General features: G+C 40.3%; 1 protein-coding gene across 1 annotated transcript in view; it reads left to right on the forward strand.

Annotated features, from left to right (window-relative positions):
* LOC120530136 (inositol monophosphatase 1-like) overlaps positions 1–22,150 on the forward strand; it is a 47,187-nt gene that overhangs the window by 17,649 nt on the left and 7,388 nt on the right. The window contains exons 3-6 of the mRNA XM_039754331.1: positions 935–1,039; positions 11,019–11,064; positions 11,654–11,762; positions 17,242–17,350. Of these exons, the coding sequence (XP_039610265.1) occupies positions 935–1,039; positions 11,019–11,064; positions 11,654–11,762; positions 17,242–17,350 (369 nt within the window). The remainder of the gene's footprint in view (positions 1–934; positions 1,040–11,018; positions 11,065–11,653; positions 11,763–17,241; positions 17,351–22,150) is intronic.

Raw genomic sequence — 22,150 nt, forward strand, 5'->3', positions numbered from 1 at the left:
GGGATTGGCTCCAGCTGACCCCCGTGACCCTGTAGTTAGGATATAGCAGGTTGGATAGTGGATGGATGGATGGATGGATGAACTCAGATACACGCTTGGTGGTGCAACAGAAATCAAGCTTCTTAAATGCCAATTAGGCATGTCAGAGGAAGGAGCTTGTCTTAGCAGGTCAGTCATGCAGAGGCTTCTCCGTGAAGTGAGACCCCCTTTTCTGGGACCAGTCTTGGTTTTATAGCATCCCAGTCCACATGGGCGGGGCCTCTGGGGTCAGAGTTCAGCTACCTTTAAGGGGCAGTTTCTCAGTGCCTCGGAGACAAAAAGAGATAACAAGTTTAGTGACTGTGCCACCTCTCCTCGTGGGGTGGTATTACACACAATAATAATAATTACATAACTACAGGGCATAGCCCATAGGTAGCACTTCCGAGTCAGGTGAAAGCTCCTCAAAGTAGGCACCCAGAAACCCCGATAAGGTTGCTCTTCCAGACTACCGGTCCCTTAATATCCTGCGGGTGTTCAAACTAAGACTGTACCAGAGAAGCACTGCCACCTGTCGTGTTTGGGAGATCAACTGTCCCAGTCTATCCATTATGGCCTGAATGCCCTGACTGGGATAGGAAACACTATCCATCCCGGTTGGGTTGCTGCTTCCATTCTGTTTTCCATCCATTATGGCCTCTCGGCCAGGTAAGACATCACTCTCAGTCCCGGTCAGGATGCCAGTCCATCCACTCCGGCACTTACAAGGTATATTAATTACCATGCCACGGGGTCATTCTGCAGATGTGTCCAATTTGATAAATTCTCAAACTTGTGGCTGTTTGTTGCATTTTGGAGTTCCAGAGGTCCTTCTTTGATTAATTCTAAATGGCTTTGTTCAGGGAGTCACAGGACGACTCAGCAAATCTCATCTGTTGTGTTCATTCATTTTCAGATTCATCGCTGAAGAGTCGGTCACAGCCGGTGCACCACAGATGCTGACTGATGGGCCTACCTGGCTAATTGACCCACTTGATGGCACCACAAACTTTGTGCACGGGTATGACCTTGACCTTTGCTTCTTTTTGTTTCCCCTTCAACTAGTCAAATTTTTGTAATGTGGGTAGCTGGGTGGTACAGTGGTTAGCACTCCTGCTTCACAAATCCAGGGTTCTGGGTTTCAATCCCCTATCCTGTTGTGGATTTTTCGCCTTCTCCTGTGTTTGTGTGAGTTTTCCTCCAACATCTTCAAAGCCAGCAAGTGCCATTTAGGCAAAGTAGGTGGTTTAGGGTGAATTCTTGGGGAAGGGGTGGGGGGGTTATGCAAAATTTGGGGGTGGCATTTTTATAAACAATACAAAAATTGAATTAGAAGGACTTGGACTTAGTAAAACGGTTTGACTTCCATTTACCTGTTTATGTTGTTTTATCTAAAGTGGACTAGTTGTCTTATCCAGGGATTGTTCGTGCCTTGCACCCTATGCCTGCTAGGATAGGCTCCTGCTCCCCAGGTTCAGAAAATGGATGGATGGATATTGTTTTATATTATTTTCATGTTCTAGCGATTTTTAAATGCCTGACAATCTACATGAACTTGTCACGGGGGTTGTCCAATTATACAGTTGTGCTTGAAAGTTTGTGAACCCTTTAGAATTTTCTATATTTCTGCATAAATATGACCTAAAACATCATCAGATTTTCACTCAAGTCCTAAAAGTAGATAAAGAGAAACCAGTTAAACAAATGAGACAAAAATATTATACTTGGTCATTTATTTATTAAGGAAAATGATCGAATATTACATATCTGTGAGTGACAAAAGTATGTGAACCTCTAGGATGATCAGTTAGTTTAAAGGTGACATTCGAGTCGGGTGTTTTCAATCAATGGGATGCCAGTCAGGTGTGAGTGGGCACCCTGTGTGATTTAAAGACCAGGATCTATCAAAGTCTGCTCTTCACAACACATGTCTGTGAAAGTGTATCATGGCACGAACAAAGGAGATTTCTGAGGACCTCAGAGAAAGACTTGTTGATGCTCATCAGGCTGGAAAAGGTTACAAAACCATCTCTAAAGAGTCTGGACTCCACCAATCCACAGTCAGACAGATTGTGTACAAATGGAGGAAATTCAAGACCATTTTTACCCTCCCCAGGAGTGGTCGACCAACAAAAATCACTCCAAGAGCAAGGCACACGTGTAATAGTCGGTGAGGTCACAAAGGACCCCAGGGTAACTTCTAAGAAACTGTAGGCCTCTCTCACGTTGGCTAATGTTCATGTTCATGAGTCCACCATCAGGAGAACAATGAACATCAATGGTGTGCATGGCAGGGCTGCAAGGAGAAAGCCACTGCTCTCCAAAAAAAACATTGCTGCTCGTCTGCAGTTTGCTAAAGATTATGTGGACAAACCAGAAGGCTATTGGAAGAATGTTTTGTGGACGGATGAGACCAAAATAGAACTGTTTGGTTTAAATGAAAAGCGTTATGTTTGGAGAAAGGAAAACACTGCATTCCAGCATAAGAACCTTATCCCTATCTGTGAAACATGGTGGTGGTAGTATCATGGTTTGGGCCTGTTTTGCTGCATCTGGGCCAGGACGGCTTGCCTTCACTGATGGAACAATGAATTCTGAATTATATCAGAGAATTCTAAAGGAAAATGTCAGGACATCTGTCCATGAACTGAATCTCAAGAGAAGGTGGGTCATGCAGCAAGACAACAACCCTAAGTACACAAGTCGTTCTACAAAAGAATGGTTTAAGAAGAATAAAATTCATGTTTTGGAATGGCCAAGTCAAAGTTCTGACCTTAATCCAATCGAAATGTTGTGGAAGGACCTGAAGTGAGCAGTTAATGTGAGGAAACCCACCAACATCCCAGAGTTAAAGCTGTTCTGTACGGAGGAATGGGCTCAAATTCCTCCAAGCCACTGTGCAGGAATGATCAAAAGTTACTGGAAACTTTTAGCTGAGTTATTGGGGGGGTCACACCAGATACTGACAGCAAAGGTTCACATACTTTTGCCACTCACAATTATATAATATTCGATCATTTTCCTTAATAAATAAATGACCAAGTATAATATTTTTGTCTCATTTGTTTAACTGGTTTCTCTTTATCTACTTTTAGGACTTGAGTGACAATCTGATGATGTTTTAGGTCATATTTATGCAGAAATATAGAAAATTTTGAAGGGTTCACAAACTTTCAAGCACAACTGTATGTCTTGTCGAAGAGGACAATCACAAAGATAAAGATTTGGGGGTGATACCACAACCACTTTTATTGTAAAGGCAAAAAAAAAAAAAAATAAAGCTTTTTAGCAAAAGGTAAGTCTCTGAGGAGGCGAATCTCAAATTAGATAATCAAAGGTGGCGACACTGCCAGTTAAATACAGGCCAGGCCAGGCCAGACAGGGAGAGGTGGGTCTTGGTGGACAGACATCGTAAGTGACATCAGAGGTGGTGAGCAAGGTTATTATAGTTAACGAAAACTAAAATCAAAACTGAAACTATTATTAAAAAAGAATTTTCGTAAACTGAAATAATTAACAAAACCGAAATGAAAAACTAAAACTAAATGAAACTATTAAAGTAGCTGGAAAGACTAACTGAAATAAAATAATAATTTACTAAAAGTATTTTTAGTTTTTGTTTTTGAATGAATATTCCTGCTGTTCGTCTTTAAGCCTTGTACCTTTTAATTCTAAAACAGAAAGCAATCCACCATGAGCCACCCGCATATATTCATCCAGTAAGCATTTGCAGTGACAGAGCAAGCTGAATACGGGCATGTAAAGTGTGTGAAATAGAAAGCGATTTACTGTGCCGCCTTTCTTTGTGTTTGTTGTTTATCAACATGTAATTCAAATGCTTGATATCGGAATGTGCTTTTCAATATGGCTGGTAGAAAATAACAAAGCCCAGTATGGGAGATTTTTTAAATGCAATATTAAAGGCATTCACTGTAAGCACATTGTCTTGGAGCAGGATATGTTGTGTTCTGTAGACATTTAGAGTAAAAAAACCCAAACCTTAAAATTCATGTAAATTTCATTACAAATTGGCTCATTCTGGGCAATAAAAGGAAAAGATAAAAAGTGCCAACAGTTAGCACATATTCAGCACAAATTATATAGAAAATACTTGAAAAATTATAAAATTGTTCATATTCAGTATTTGGTTTTGATTATGCTTGTTTTTATCAGACAAAAACAAAACCAGATAGTAAATAAACCATGCAGTGTAGTAAGCTTCCTCTAACATTAAACTTATATTATGTCGAAATCTGTTAAGTGTACAGTCAACCCTCGTTTATCCCGGTTAATCCGTTCCAGACTCTGCTGCGATAAATTAATTTCCGCGAAGTAGGATTCTTTATTTATAAATCGAATATTTTCGCAGTTAGAGCATAGAAAACCTGTTTACGGCCTTCTAAATACAGTAATCCCTCCTCGATCGCGGGGGTTGTGTTCCAGACCCCCCCGCGATAGGTGAAAATCCATGTAGAAACCATATGTTTGTATGGTTATTTTTATATATTTTAAGCCCTTATAAACTCTCCCACACTGTTAACATTATTAGAGCCCTCTAGACATGAAATAACACCCTTTAGTCAAATGTTTAAACTGTGCTTCATTACAAGACAGAGATGGCAGTTCTTTCTCACAATTGAAAGAATGCCAACATATCTTATCTTCAAAGGAGCACCGTCAGGAGCAGAGAATGTCAGAGAGAGTGAGCGCTCACTAAGAAAAGCAAACAATCAAAAAATCAATACGTGCTTTTAAGTATACAGAAGCACCGTGATAAAGCGGCATTTTGTACAGGAGCGTCCATATCTTCTAGGCAAACAGCCACTGTGTAAACAAACCCCTCTTCTCACACCCCCTCCGTCAGGCAGAGAGAGTGAGAGAGACAGAGAGAAGCAAACAAAACAAGCGCCACGCGGGAAGCATATCTTATAGCATTGAGGAGTTTTAGTTAATATGTAATACATGCTCTAATTGGGTAGCTTCTAAGCAATCCGCCAATAGCGTCCCTTGTATGAAATCAACCGGGCAATCAAACTGAGGAAGCATGTAACCTAAATTAAAAGACCCATTGTCCGCAGAAAGCGGCGAACCAGCGAAAAATCCGTGATATATATTTAGATGTGCTTACATTAAAAATCTGCGATAGAGTGAAGCCGCGAAAGTCGAAGCGCGATATAGCGAGGGATTACTGTATAGTTCTATCTGGATTGTGACACAAAACTAAACTCCAAAGGAGCTCAATGCCATAACTACTAAAACTAAAACTGAAACTAATAGATATAAAAATAAATGTCTTTGTGAAAGAAAAACTACATTAAAACTAAAGATGCACGATGAAGGAAAACTAAAACTAAACTGAATTTCCAAGTAAGGTCTGAAAAAATATAGAAATAAAAACTAATATAAAAGGGCAAAACTATAATAACCTTGGTGGTGAGGTCATCAGTGATCCTGTCTGCAGAGGAAAGAAAAGAAGAAGTGTTAGAATACAGTGCCACCCTGGACACCTGGACATGTCAGAACCCTTGTTCAATCCCAATCGGGATGCCAGTCCACAAGTACTGTCCATTATATTTTATATCATATTTAAATATTTTTATGATAGGCCGGATGGGATGCCAGCTGGATGGAAGTACCGGGGGAGAGGGCATCTGCAAGACACTACCTCCCCCTGGACATTAGTGGGCAGCGGCTGTGGCACCATGGACTCCTGCAGGACACGCTAGGAGTTAGGTTTCCATGGAGGGTCCACCGGGGGAGGCCTGCAGAGCCTACTTTGCGCTTTAACCACATCTGGGAGTGATTCCAGGCCTGATTAATGAAAATGCTGTTTTCATTTTCAGTGATTTGTACTTGTATTATTATTATGTACAGGACGCTCCATAATGTTTGGGACAAAGACCCATTTTACCTTGATTTACCCCTTTGCTCCACAGTTTAAAATGACAAATCTAATAATTCAGACATGATTAAAGTGCACATTGCTGACTTTAGTCTAAGGGTATCTGTATGCATTTTGGTCACACAACACTTTTTGTACATGGTCCCCATAATGTTTGAGACGTAGCAATGGCAGGTCTGTTATGGCGCTTTTCCACTGCATAGTACGGCACAGCACGGTTCAGTACAGCTCACCTTGGTTCGGCTCAGTTCGGCTCGGTTTGCGTTTCGACTGCAGTTTAGTACCGCTTTAGAGTGGGCGGGATTATTCACGTGGCGTTATAGTTGCGCCTCTACTGCCGCGTGACACCGTGGAACTTTTACAACAACACGCAGACAACGACAACACTTTAGCTCGACGACGCGCAAGGGTAAGCATCTAAAAAAAGCACATCACTAGCTAACTTTTATCACTGTTGCAAAGCATAAAATTAACTTAACTGCCAGTGTAACATTAAAATGCTGATTCTGTATATAACAGATCTTCCACATTTTGCAAAAAAGTCGCCGCAATAGACCATCTGTTTGGACATTTAACCGTGCTTCAGAGTGGTGGGATGTGATTTTTCCCGGTTTTACAAACACTCAGTGGCTGGAGAACTTTCGAATGTCTGAAGAAACATTCATCCACTTACGCAACAAACTGCGTCCAGCGATAGAGAGACGGGACACAAACTTCCGCGTGTGTGTACCTTTAAAGAAAAGAATAGCCAATGACGCAGTAATGACGATTTTCTCCGGCCAATCAGTGACCAGCAGAGTTTACACATCACGTTTTGGTAACGGTTCAGCGCGCTTGAAACCTCGGCGGAGGTGGTACTAAAAAAAGGACCAGGTACCAGGTACTGTTCCCAGTGGAAAACGCCCCAAAAGTGAGCTGAACTGAACCGTGTCGTGCCGTACTATGCAGTGGAAAAGCGCCATTAAAGCCTCCACGTTTAGTACTTAGCAGTTTCCTTTGTTTTGCTGATGTTAAGATGCAGGAAATTCTTACTGCACCAAGTTCTCCCCCTGACTCCTCTCCTCTGTCTCATCCCCCTTATCAGTGCACCCCATAAGTGTGGAATCATCTGAGAATTTCTTTGAGTGACCTGACCTGCTGTTATATTTGTAGTCTGAGATGTACAGACTGAAGATTAAAGCAGACAGGCCTGCTCCTTGTGATTGATTCTCACAAACTGCGGTCTGCCCAACAGATAGTCCATCATCCAGGATACCACAGACTCATCCACCTGCATATCTCTGAGTTTAACCCTTAACAGGGATGGCTGTATGGTACTGAAGGTGATGGAGAAAATATCAGTGAGGATTTAATTATCCAGTGCCCCAAGAGTCTCTGCATTTCTTCTCAAGCCTTCCCTGGCTTGTCAGTTGCAACAAGAATATTTGGGGGTTTCCAAGATGGCAGAACTTGGGCACACCTTTGAAAATCTTGCTGTCAATCACCTGCCCAGCCCCGTCTATCTTTAGGCTGATATGCTTGCTACTGCATTATAAATCACTTCATAATGCATTTAAACAAGGCACATATTAATAATGTTACTCGGTCTGCATATTTCCATCTACGTAATATCAGGCCTGGGTGGTGCAGTGGTGGCGCTGCTGCCTTACAGTAAGGAGACCCGGGTTCAGTTCCCGGGTTCGCTTCCCGGGTCCTCCCTGCATGGGTTTCCTCCGGGTACTCTGGTTTCCTCCCACAGTCTAAACACATCCAGGTTAGGTCCATTGGCGATTCTAAATTGTCCCTAGTGTGTGCTTGGTGTGTGGGTGTGTTTGTGCCCAGAGGTGGGCTGGCGCCCTGCCAGGGGTTTGTTTCCTGCCTTGCGCCCTGTGTTGGCTGGGATTGGCTCCAGCAGACCCCTGTGACCCTGTAGTTAGGATATAGTGGGTTGGATAATGGATGGATGGATAATATCAGCCGTTTACGTCCATCTCTTTCAGCTACCAGCACTGCTATTCTTGTTCATGCTCTGGTTACATCTCGTATTGATTATTGTAATTCAATCCTTTCTGGTCTTCCTCACAAACTACTTTACAAACTCTCATATTGGTTCAGAATGCTGCAGCTCGTATTATTACTCCTGTCCTTCAACAGCTTCACTGGCTCCCTTTTAAATATCGCATTGATTTTAAGATTCGGCTTCTTACTTACAAGACCCTTCATAATCTGGCACCTCCTTATCTTTCTGATCTTCTTCACATCGCCATTCCTTCTCTTATCCTTAGATCTTCTTCCTTTATCCATGTTATTATCCCTGCTGCTCGCTTGACTACCATGGGGTTCAGAGCTTTCAGTCGAGTGGCCCCTCGCCTCTGGAACTCTCTCCCACAAGACATTCGTAATATCGACTCTCTTCCTACCTTTAAATGTCATTTTAAAACACATCTGTTTAAGCTGACTTATTCTGTCTGATCATTTTAGCTGATGAATTTAAATTCAGTTTTATAATTATTGTATTTATTCTGGTTTTATTGTACTGTAATATTTTATTCATTTTGTGTTGTGGCTGTTCTTATTAATGTGCTCTGTAAGGTGTCCTTGTGTGCCTTAAAAGGCACCTATAAATAAAATAAATTATTATTATTATTAAACTAACAGAATACAAGAAAAATGTTACATATATATTGTGACAGTAGAGGGCTCTGTCGCTCCTCCAAACCCACAGACAACACATCCAGACACCAGGTAAAATTATAAGAAATGATTTTAATTTCTTCAATAATGTGCACCACGCACCTCCATCTCCACGATACACAATAAATCATCAATAATAACACAATAATCAATAATAAAACCTCCTCTCCACCCAGCAGCTCTTTCACACTCCCTCCCAACTCCGGCTCATTCTGTTGGGTTTTCCCATCGTCCTTTTATATTCCTTCACCCTGAAGTGCTTCTGTCCTTCAGTCCAAGTGCTTCCATAGCACTTCCGGGTCAGATGAAAGCTCTTCTTTTATTTTAGCCCAGAAGTACTGTATGTCTTCCATCCCCTATGACTAGGGAGTACTTCTGGGCTATAATAGAGACACTCGTGCCTCCCTGCAGCATCCCCTGGCAGCCGCCACGGTAACCAGCAGGGCTGTGAAGCCGAACTCCATTGTCCATAATGCCCTGCGGGAATTCAGGGCACCTCCATGTTGCAGGGAGGACTCCATCTAGCGGCATGGGGGTGTTGGTCGGGAAAAACTGCCGGCCATCTCTCACAATATATATATATATATATATATACAGACGAAGGGTTACATCCCTAGAGCACCTGCAAATTGTGAAAAACAGCGAATTTTGAATGTGGTCAAAAAATGCTTATAAATACCTATTTTTATAGTTTAAACCCTAAATATGCCCCCAAAACACTTTAATTTCATTTCAAACTCAGCTTAATACATTACCCTAAAAAAAGAATATAAAGGTAAACCTGTATACTGTCCAGTCCTGTACTGCTATGTCTCCCCCAGTGCTACAATGTAAAATACCGATGTTACCACTATATGCACTGTAATTCATGCAAGCATGTTTAAGTTTAAGTATAAGTAGGGCAAAGACATAATAATTTAATTTAATAAAAATACAGTAAAATGTACGGGTGCTCACTAATAATGAATAATATTGATTGAAGATGATGATGATGATGATGTGCAGTACAATGAAGGTATGTAATGATGATAATGAGTGCACAGCAAAGCAGAAGATTTACAGCTCCTCGGTGGCTACTGCGTCATAACTATTTAGTTCCGGGAGCAAATCCAGTAGTTCAACCTTCTCCTGGAGTGTCTTAAACTTTTTCTGGTGCTTAGGTCATTGCCAGAAGCCTCAGAAAGTGCAGGGCATTTGGACGACATCTTAGGGCTTTAAGAAGAACAAAACAAAAACATGAAAATGCTCAGCGAAACAGTCGAGATAGCTACACGCGGTAAACTGCTATGATGTGGGAATGCTGGGCTGTATCTGTTGGAGCAGCAAGGAGAAATGAATAATGCTGTCGGACTGGCTATGTTCACCATCACAAGCCATCTCTTCCTCTATGGTTGCTTTGTGCTCTCTCTACAGTATAGTATTGCCACGAAAAAAGCCATAAAAATATATTTGCGGTTTCTGCTAACAATTATTAGTTAGGTTCTAAGGAACAATCCGCAAACGAATGAGGCCGTGAACTCTGAACCACGATTTTGCGGGGGTCTACTGTGTATGTGTATATATAGATATAGACACACACATATATATATATATATATATACATATATATATATATACTGTATATATATATAATATATATATATGTATATATATATATATAAAATAATGTATCAAAGGGTAAAATGCCAGTAGTCCTACATTTGTAGAAGAGTCATGTAATTGGCCAGAGTTTGGGATGCCATTTACTGCTTTGCCTAATGCAGTACAAACACTAGGGCCAACTCTGCATGAAGGTGTGGGTGTTCTAAACTGGCCCTGGGGGTGTATACCTCAGTGGTTCCTGTGAGGGTCTGGCGGCCTGCCTTATGCTGAGTGCTACCTGAATAAGGTGTCACCCCCATGACACCCTGAATTGGATTCAATTGTTGGAGAATGAGATGAGACCAAGCGAGTCGAGATAATAAACTAGAAATTGGCTGAGAGACGTTGTCCTTAGTCTTATTCAGGGAAACCTAAATCACATTCTTGGACCACCTGGATGAATATAAAGCTTTAATTATACAATTTTGATTATGGCACCAATTCATTTCTCCACGTATACTATAAGGATACAGTATACAGTTATTATTTATTTTTTTTTAGCAACGTTTAGTTTTGGTTTCCATCTCTGTTGGGCTTTTTGGCTCGGGCCTTTGATTATCCTTTTGATGAAGTTCCTCTTTGTTTGCTGGTCCTTGTTTTAGATTTTGTCTATCTGGAGTGGCCATTTTTTATATTCAGACCATAATAATCAGTTAATTGTGTTTCACTAATCTCTGTTCTTTATTTCTGTGTGTTTATTATCTAGGCCAGTAATCTTGAGTATTAAACGGTATAAAGTTCCTACGTATATCATTCTAATTCAATATTTTTTTGTTTTTATTAGCTTTCCACTTGTGGCAGTGTCCATAGCCTTTGCTGTTAATAAAGAGGTAAGTTTCTTTTCAACATAAAGTCATATTAGTTTTCAACATAGTTCAGAAGTGTAATTTCCATAGCATTCTATCTTGTGTGTTTAGCTTATTACTAGCTGAGTCAACTTAGACCTCAGCATTAACGTCTGCAGTATACTATCTATTAGAATGTATTTTGTAATGCATCCATCCATCCATCCATCCATCCATCCATTATCCAAGCTGCTATATCCTAATTACAGGGTCACGGGGGTCTGCTGGAGCCAATCCCAGCCAACATAGGGCGCAAGGCAGGAAACAAACCCCGGGCAGGGCGCCAGCCCACCACAGGGCACGCACACACACACACCACCAAGCACACACTAGGGACCATTTAGAATAGCCAATGCATCTAATAATGCATGAAACAGTAAAATACTTTGCATTTGTCATTCCAACAGATAGATAGATAGATAGATAGATAGATAGATAGATAGATAGATAGATAGATAGATAGATAGATAGATAGATAGATAGATAGATAGATAGATAGATATGGTACATTGCAAAAATTTGTAGTAACAAAATGCTTAATCCATAATTTTCATACCTGCTTTATTTCTTACAGATTGAATTTGGAATTGTTTACAGTTGCTTGGAAAACAAAATGTACACAGCAAGAAAAGGGAAAGGGGCATTTTGCAATGGAAAGCAACTCCGCACTTCAGGTCAGGAAGGTGAGATACAGTTTGATGATTATGCACTATCCATATATCCTTTTTCTTCCGCTTATCCAGTCCACATCATAGGGACAACAGATACCTTCCCAAACTCCACTTTTCCTCCCCCCTGCTCCAATTCCTTTCACCAGCATGTCCTAGGTCTACCCTGTAGTCTCCTCCTGGTTGGACATGCCCAAAGCACCTACCCAGGGAGGTGTCCAGGAGGTATCTGCATCAGATGCCCGAACTAACTCTAATGGCTATTTTTAACGCGGAAGAGCAGCGGATCTACTTTGAGCTCCTCCTACACGTCTGCGAACCTCATCCCATCCCAATAGACACTCTGCCAAAGAAGCTCATTAGAACAATCAAGACGAGAACAGGCCATTCAGCCCAACAAAGCTCGCCAGTCCTATCCACTTATTTCTTCCAAACAAATATCCAGTCAAGTTTAAAAAGTCCCTAAAGTCATGTCCGCCACTTGTATCCCTGATGTTGCTCCAGCTAGTGTCCAGTGGCCACAGGTGAGGGAAGCAACATAGACTGACCAGTAAGCTGAGAGCTTTGCTTTTGGCTCCGCTTTCTCTCCAGCATGACTGACTGGTATAATGTCCTATGTTTTTTGGTGAGTGACCCACCTGTGATGAATGGCCAGAGCCCTTACCTGGCTGGGGACACCTATGAAGTGGAAGGACCGGGAGAGAGAGCAGACATAGGGCATTATCACCCCCAGATTGCTAGATAGCAGCCTCCCTGGGGTTGCTGCGGCACCATGGATTCTCACCGGGCACACTGGGAGTTGGAATTTGGTAGCTTAGCCCTGTTGGGTCCTGGGGTGCTGCCGTGGGTGCCTCATGCACTGTGGATCCTTATTTCATCAGACTTCCGCCTGACCCAGAAGTGCTTCTGGACCATACTAACAGTCAACCAAAAGTAGTCCCGGGTGCAGCATAAAAGAAGCCCCATTTCTTCACTCCATGAACTCTAATATTGGAGGAAAGTTACGAAACTTGTTGGGGGAGGAGTGGAGGCGGACAGCGCGAAAGAGAGAAGAGACAGTCGGAGAACGAAAAGGCATTGTTGTGTGCTGTATCGTGCTTTATATTGAGTTTGTGTGGGAGATGATTTGGGAAGAGTTATCCACAGCCAAATAAGCCTGGGATGTGCTGGACTTGTGCCTTGTGTCTGTCTGTGTCGGGTTTGGAGAGCTGGTGCCCCCCTGCAGGCCTCACATCGAAACCAAAAAAAATGTTGGACCGCTAACCGGGTCATCCCATTTAATTTTTTAAGTCGCCAAAGCAAAACAAAGGCGGGAAAGCAGCAGGCCCTGATGGCTACCCTGAAGAATTTTATAAGAAATTATCTGCTCAGTTAGCTCCCCTCCTATTAGCAACATTTACAGAAGCCAGAGACAATCAAATTGTACCTCAAACTTTTCACCAAGCATTAATCACCATCTTTCCTAAACAAAATAAGGACTTATTACAATGTGCATCATACAGACCAATTTCACTTCTGAATAATGATGTTAAGATACTCTCAAAAATCATAGCTAGAAGGATGGAGAAAGTGCTGCCTTCGGTAATATCACAAGATCAAACTGGATTTATCAAGGGTCGACACTTATCTTCCAATCTTCGACGCCTGTTTAATGTAATATACTCACCAACAAAGTCAAACACCCCAGAAATATTATTATCATTGGATGCAGAAAAAGCATTTGACATGATTGAATGGAAATACCTTTTCACTACATTAGAGAAATTTGGGTTTGGCCCAACATTTGTGCGTGGATCAGACTACTGTATACCAATCCAGAAGCTTCAGTTTGTATTAACAACATTTGCTCAGACTACTTTAAACTAGAACGTGGTACCAGACAAGGATGCCCTTTGTCACCACTACTTTTCGCAATCGCCATTGAGCCACTGGCAGTTCACTGTGGAAATGCTGGGGATTATCAGAGAAGGACTTGAACAGAAAGTTTCTCTATATTCAGATGATATGGTACTGTATATATCAGACCCACAAAATTCTGTGCCTGCAGTCTTAACAGCACTCACAGAATTTCAAAAGATCTCTGGTCTCAGAATTAATTTGAATAAAAGTGTACTCTTTCCAGTGAATTCTCAAGCATATAATATTAGATTAGACACCCTACCTTTTATCATTGCAGAACAGTTTAAATACCTGGGGTAAACATCACAAGTAAACATAAAGCTCTTTATCAACAAAATTTCGCCGTCTGTATGGAAAAAATTAAGCAAGACTTGCATAGATGGTCAACCCTTCATCTCACTCTAGCTGGAAGAAGTAACACTGTTAAGATGAATATTCTTCCTAAGCTCCTTTTTTAATTTCAAAACATTCCAATATACATCAATAAATCATTTTTAAGCAATTAGATTCAACAATAACCTCATTTATTTGGAATTCAAAACATCCACGCATCCAAAGAGCGACCCTACAAAGACAAAAGGCAGAAGGTGGCATGGCTCTACCTAACTTCCAGTTTTATTACTGGGCAGCAAACATACAAGCTATAAAAACCTGGACACAAATAGATGAACATACACAGGCCTGGTCCGCAATAGAAGTAAAATCCTGCAGTACTTCTTTATATTCCCTGCTTTGTGCCCCAATAAATGCAAGTTATCACAATATACTAATAACCCAATTGTGCTTCACTCACTCAGAATATGGAACCAATGTAGAAAGCATTTTAAGATGGAGAAGCTTTTATCTGTGGCACCTCTGCAAGAGAACCACCTCTTTCAACCTTCGCAAACATATGCAGTTTTTAATATCTGGAAAAATTTGGGATTAACTTGCTTAGAGATCTTTATATAGACAACGTCTTTGCATCCTATGAACAATTACATTCCAAATTTAACATTCCAGCTACACATTTCTTTCACTATCTTCAAATTAGGAACTTTGTTAAACAGAACCTGCCTGATTTTCCTCATCTTGCACCCTCATGCTGGAAAAATATTGCTCAATTTCAAGGACTTAGACACCATCTCTGCAATATATAAAATTATTTTACAGTCCCTCCCTTTCAAAGATCCAAGAGGACAATGGGAAAAGATCTCTTAATCAATATATCAGAAAAGGAGTGGAAAGTAGCAATGCAGAGACTTCACTCGAGCTCCATATGCAAAGCATACAATTATTCAACTCAAAATTATATATCGAGCACATCTGTCTCGCTTAAAATTGTCCAAAATGTTTCCAGGGCACGATCCAACCTGCGAACGCTGCAATCAAGTCCCAGCCTCACTGGGTCACATGTTTTGGGCCTGCACCAAATTAACATCATTCTGGACCAAAATTTTTAATTACCTTTCAGACAGCCTTGGACTCACAATCCCTCCTAACCCATTAACAGCTGTGTTTGGTGTTCTTCCAGATGGGTTTAAAGTGGAGAAGGACAAACAAACTGTGATTGCATTCACTACACTTTTGGCACGCAGACTTATTTTGCTAAACTGGAAGAATCCTAACTCTCCTCTTTTAAGTCAGTGGGAAACCGATGTTTTATACTATTTGAAATTGGAAAAAATCAAATATTCAGTTAGAGGATCTGTACAGAATTTTTTCAAAACCTGGCAGGATCTAATCAGTAATATTTTAGAATAAGCTCTTAAAGCACCGAGGAAGCAATTATCTCCGCATTTCTTATTCTTCTCCATTCATCTCTATTGCCCTATTAAACTTATCAATTTAGGTATGTTTATAAGCCTTAAGTTTTACTCCGTTGGCCATGCTCTCTCTCTCAGGGGTGGGGGGCGACTTGTTTTTCAATCCTATTTTTTTTTTGTAAAAATTGATCTATTTGTATAGAATGATTATAATAAAATTTAAAAAAAAAAAAAAAGGCCTGTGAGTTTGGAGGCATTGACTAGAACTTGAGCCGATCAGTTGTTTCCATACACCACACAATTCATTGTACCACTCCTTTCAGCAGTTCCATCATCAATGAAGAGAAGTGTGCCAGGACCTGAGGCAGCCATATATACCCAAGCCAGAACACCCCCAGTACCACCATGTTTAACAGATGATGTGGTCTGCTTTGGATCTCGGGCAGTATCTTTTCATCTGTACACTTTGCTCTCACCATCACTCTGATCAGGTTCATCTTTGTCTTGTCTGTCCACGAGACCTTTTTTCAGAATTCTGCAGGCTCTTTGAAGTTCTTTTTCACAAACTGTAATCTGGCCATCCTGTTTTTATGGTGTTCATCTTTCAGTGCGTCCTCCTCTGTGTTTCTGTTCATGAAGTGTTCTGCTGATAGTCGTCTCAGACACACACACATCGACCCCCTGAAGACTGTGTATGATCTGTCAGACAGGCATTTGGGGATTCTACTTTGCCATAGTGAGGATTCTTCTGTCATGAGCAGTGGAGGTCTTCGTTGGCTTACCAGTCCCTTTGTGATTACTGAGCTCACCAGTGTGTTCTTTCTTCTTCATGATTTCCAGACAGTTGATTTTGGTCATCCTAAGAGTTTATTGATGTCTCAAATTATTATAGTCTTGTTTTTCAGCCTCATAACGGCTTCTTTGACGTTCATTGACACAGCTCTTGTCCTCATGTTGAACAATGGCAACTACAAACTGCAAAGAGTAGAAGCAAACTGAGGTATCTTATGAAGCCATGAAACCCACCTGAGGAATCACAAACACCCAAACATTACGGATCCCGGAAATGGGGGGATTGTGTAGAAAAAGTGTTTTTATGGGTGAGACTGAATTGTCTACAGATCCCATTAAATGAAAGTCTACAATATGCACTTCAACCACATATGTTAATCACGTCTGTTTGACTATTAATTTTAAATTGTGGAGCAGAGGGGAAAATAATAGAAAAATGTGTCTTTGTCTGAAACGTTGTGGAAGGTACTGTATACTGTAGTAGATGCAGCACTTTTTATTTGTAGCTTTTCATAACTTTATTCTAAGGTTCTTTTGCAAGCTCCTTGCTCTTAGTTTTGAATGCGTCTCATAACCCACATCACATAAAACACTGTTTACTGTACACAGGCACACTCCATTTAATCCTGTTGTGAGATTTGTGAAGGCATTCATTTTTGTCCCTTACCCCGTTTGAATGTAAATTATAATTTAAAGGTTAAATGCAGCCATAAAAATAAATCAATTAATAAGATGAAATGCTTGTAAAGTCCAGGTTGAAACAGAGCAGAGTAACAAAATACAAAATGGTGAATCGTTTCCTATGGAGCTCTCCCTTTCCCTCCTGGCTTCAGCAAACATGGAATGAAATAATTATATCTAATATTTCAAAGCCTGCATACTTTAATAAGAACAAACTACCGAGGTATGCAGTTGGAGCAGAAGTCTTGACAATCTTTAAGAAGATTTAAGGAGATTTGAACTATTTAGTTAAACAAGAGGGCTTGGTGGACTGAATGGTCGCCTCTCGTTTGTCAAATTTCTTATGTTCTAATAACTGGTTTTGTTTCCATTTACAGAAACTATGAAATCCATTGTGATAACTGAAGTTGGGACTGAACGAGAAGCAGAAATTTTAAAAATACTTTTCTCGAACATGGAAAGGCTACTGAACATTCCAATTCATGGGTATGTTATGTTGGTTACAGGTACCAAATCCTTTGTCTGGGAAAAAAATGTATATTTAATACTTTAACAGTCTTTTATCCTGAACAGATGAACTCCTTTTCAAGAAAAACTAGAAGATTCACAAAAAAGGCAAAACAAGACAAATAAAAAATAAATGAAGGGGCAAAAATCAGGAGTCAAAAATGAGGCAAAATATTCCAGATTTTACATGCAAAACAGCAAAAGGCCGCCTCACCACTTCTTTTTAAGCTTGACTCTTGAAATTATAAGCAGACCACCATTAGAAGATCTAAGGTTACGGCATGGAGTGTAGGAGGACAGGAATTCCAAAATATAGGACAGGGTGAGATTATTTAAGGCTTTGGAAACCATTAGTATTATCCATCCATCCTCCATCCATCCATTATCCAAGCTGCTATATCCTAATTACAGGGTCACAGGGTCTGCTGGAGCCAATCCCAGCCAACACAGGGTGCAAGGCAGGAAACAAACCCGGGCAGGGTGCCAGCCCACCACAGACCATTAGTAGTATTTCAAAGCCAATTCTGAACGACACGGGTAACCAGTGTAGTGACGTTAAGACTGGTGTGATGTGCTCAGATTTATTTTTTTCTGGCTTCTGCACTAATTGTTACTTACTGACGTCTTCCTTAGGTAGTCCTGTTAGGAGTGCATTACAGTAATCTAGCCAACTAAAACAAAAGTGTGAACTCATTTTTCAGCGTTTTGTAAAGTTATAAGAGGTCTAACTTTTGCTGTTCTAGTAATCTGATTAATATGTGATTTAAAATTTAGGTCAAGTCAGTGACTACCCTGAATTCTTTACCTTCCGCCTAAATTTTAAACCTGTTTTCACAAATCAACAGACAGACGGGCCTACCTAAGAAGTGACAGCTTCCACCCCAAGCTTATAAGGCGCTTCATTATTTTCAGCCAATCAATATGATACAGCCGTATCTGTTCAGACCTGATAGACCGAGATAAACAACTGCAGGAGCTCAGACAAGATTTCACCAGACAAGGTTATACCCCCAAAACAGCAGACACTCAAATAAGAAGAGGTACTGCCATACCCAGAGACAACCTCCTGGAATATAAAACAAAGACAACAAGAACCACATCTCCCATGTTGTCACCTAAACCCGATATGTCTTGAAGCACTTTGAAAAATTATAAAAGAACTTCATCCAATGCTAAACAGTGACCAAACACTGAAAATGTATATCATGAACCTCCCTCCTGTCATACAGATAACCAACAAACCTGCAGCAACTAATTGTCCGAAGCTCCTAAGTGAACCAACAGAAAATGGCACATCTCCCAGCCTACAGAAAAGATGTCAAATGTGTGCTCACATTTATAATACAGACCGTGTATTTATACCACGCTGCCGACTAGAACATCACATAAAGGGATAATTTTCCTGTAGATCGTTTAATGTGGTCTACCTAATTCTCTGCATGAAATGTCCTGACACTGCACTCTATGTGGGAGAAACTGGACAAACACTCCACCATAGAATGAATTTACACAGGTGCCAGATTAAACCTGGCAACACAGATGTTCCTGTAGCAGCCCACTTCAACAGCCATGGACACTGTGAGGGGGACATTAAAGTCACAGGGCTTATTGGCAACTTCAGAACACAGCAAGAGAGAAAAGAATGAGAAGTTAAACTCATGCTAAAATTGAATACATTACAACATGGTGTGAACAGAGACATGGGTCTTAGGCCAGGTAGGAGGATTGTTTGTATTTGTTAGACTGACACAGATAACCTGTCTACATGTCCATCATGCAACCTATTTTTCCTGAAGAGAATGAAACACATGTGGCACACCACTTCTCCTTGTCACTCTACAAACCCCACAGCATATGACACAGCTATCTGTGGGACAGCGTTCATACTGGGACGTCCAGGCCTTCCACATGCTGAAGGAAAAAACCTAAGGGGCAAGCACCAAACAAGAAGGAGATGAAGATGGCTGCATTAGAGGCCTGGCAGAGCATCATCAGATGAAAATCCTTAGAAAATGTCTGTGAATCGCACACTTCAAGCAGTCATTGCATGTCGTAAATATGACAGCTTTAATAAACCTACCATTGCTGTGTCCCAAGCATGGGGTGTTGTGTGACAAAATGTGTGCAAATCCCCTTAAAAGAAAGTCAGCAATGTAAACTTTAATCACGGTGTCTGAATTGTTTGATTTGTCATTTTAAACTGTGGAGCAGAGGGGGAAATCAAGGAAAAAATGTGTCTGCCCAAACAAAATGGAAGGTACTGTATATCCCTGTATGGGTAAAAGAGACTAACAACATATATATATATATATATATATATATATATATATATATATATATATATATATATATATATATGTATATATATATATATATATATATATATATATACTAATAAAAGGCAAAGCCCTCACTCACTCACTCACTCACTCACTCACTGACTCATCACTAATTCTCCAACTTCCCGTGTGGGTGGAAGGCTGAAATTTGGCAGGTTGATTCCTTACAGCTTCCTTACAAAAGTTGGGCAGGTTTTATATCGAAATTCTACGCGTAATGGTCATAACTGGAAGCAGTTTTTCTCCATTTACTGTAATGGAGATGAGCTTCAACGCCGTGGGGGTGGAGTTTCGTGTGACATCATCACGCCTCCCGCGTAATCACGCAGTACATAGAAAACCAGGAAGACCTCAAAAAAGCGCTCAAGAAAACATGCATTATATAATTGAGAAGGCAGCGAAACAATAAGAAGCGAGTTCTGCTACTTGAAACAAAGCCGATGTAAACCTACACTTTAAATTAAGTTCATAGACAGGCTGCCGCTGGCGTTTGTAATTTAGTGCCTGCCCATATAAGGCCATCCGTCAGCGGCAATCCAATAGCAAACTGCCACGGGTAAATATTCACGGGTGAAGGACTGTGCTTATGGAGAGGAAGATGAGATGGTCAGGGTGGTGTTTGACACAAACTCAGCGAAACTGCCAGAGAAAGTTTTAAGTGCCAGGACTAAGGTAACATTAAATAAAGCTATGGACATAGCGAGATGGCACCAGCACAGCTGGGAACCTTCGATGCAAGTACACCGAGTGGCTCACAGTGAACTGATGCAGTGCACAGATAAAAAGCAACAGTTCCAAAAGCAGCTGAACAAAACCGAATTACACAATTGAAAAGGCAGCAAAAAATATGAAGCGTCTGATAAGCATATTCATAAATGCAGCTACTGTGGAAACAAAGCACACGGTGGAAAAAGTCAATGTCCGCTAAAGGAAGACAGCGTAAAAAAAAACCCGTGCATGCAGTTTGTCACATCACAGATAAAAAGGAAGGCGAGCTGTTTATTGATGCAGTAAGGAACTAATCGATGAATGAAACCTCTTATCTTTACAACGATTGACAAACACGGAATGTAACTTGAACACATCGTACAAATACGAGCCTGATTGAAAGAAATAATGATAATCAAATCCTTGATGACAGCAACATTCAATAACACTCACAAAACAATTACTGTATATTGACAATCATGTTACGTTATTTTTAAAATGTTCCCTTTTCTTTTCATAACTTCTACTTCTCCACTGCGATACGGGTATATATATAAATGTATATCTATAGCCCGATCTACAATACATACTTTAGCATAGATAAGCGGTGGCGCAATTGTAGAGTCTTAAGCCTCTAACGCCGACATTCGAGGTTCGATTCCCGAGAGGGATGTACTGACTATGTACGCGCGCTACCGATTCATTTTACCTTCCCATCTCCTTGGTTTGGGACGTATGAAAAAATATTAGGTTAACGCAGAATCATGTTACGTTATTTTTAAAATTTTCCCTTTCTTAGCACAAGCACAGTTGAGAAGCTTCGATGCATGTACTCCATAACGCGTTAAAAAATAACGCATTTAATCACACTTTCAATTCCAAGCAAACGGGAACTTTTGTCAATGCATGATTTCCTGGTACATCCATTACACTGATGCACACATCACAGCTACAAAAATGTTAGAGTCGGAATAAAGCGCGTTCCTACGACTGATCATTTCGACTACCCGAGCGAAGCCTTGATAAAAGCATGGTTTTGTGCACACTGAAAAGCAAGCAAAATTAGATGCATTACAGAAAGCGGACTTTGTGGCTCTTACTGGGGATCATTGGACTTCCGTGACCGTTAGTAATTCTAAATACATCTAATTACAAAATGTTCAATGATCACACTGTTTTAGCCTAATGTACAAAATAATTTTGGCTAATGTTACTCAGAGTTTAAAGAGTAAGCTGGTCAAATTACCTTTTATGTTTCTGACTTATTTTTTAAGAAGAAAAACTGCACTTTATGGTGAAATTTTGGTTATTATTATTTAAAGACAATACTATTCTGAAAATGTACTTAAAGTACTTAAACTACCACTTTATTTTTAAGTCTGCCCAATTTTAACCAGGGATGATATTTTTGTTTCTGTTTTGAATTCAAATGCAGTTTAAAGCTTTTTTCCGAAATTAAAACAGCTTCAGTTTACAATATTCATGTGCATGTCTATTATTTGATTCTGTCGCCCACTAAAACCGTTTTAAATAAAAAAAAAACATTTGCGATTTGGGGCAAATTTACGTGTCGATTACATACGATTAATCAAGATTAATTCTTACACAGCCTCTAATTAATTGGATTAATTTTTTAATCGAGTCCCACCTAATATATATATGTAGATATATATATGTAGATTTGTATATATATGTGTATATACAGTATATATGTAGATATGTATATGTTGTA

Source organism: Polypterus senegalus, chromosome 5 (assembly GCF_016835505.1).
Source record: "Polypterus senegalus isolate Bchr_013 chromosome 5, ASM1683550v1, whole genome shotgun sequence".
Classification (NCBI taxonomy): Eukaryota; Metazoa; Chordata; class Cladistia; order Polypteriformes; family Polypteridae; genus Polypterus; species Polypterus senegalus.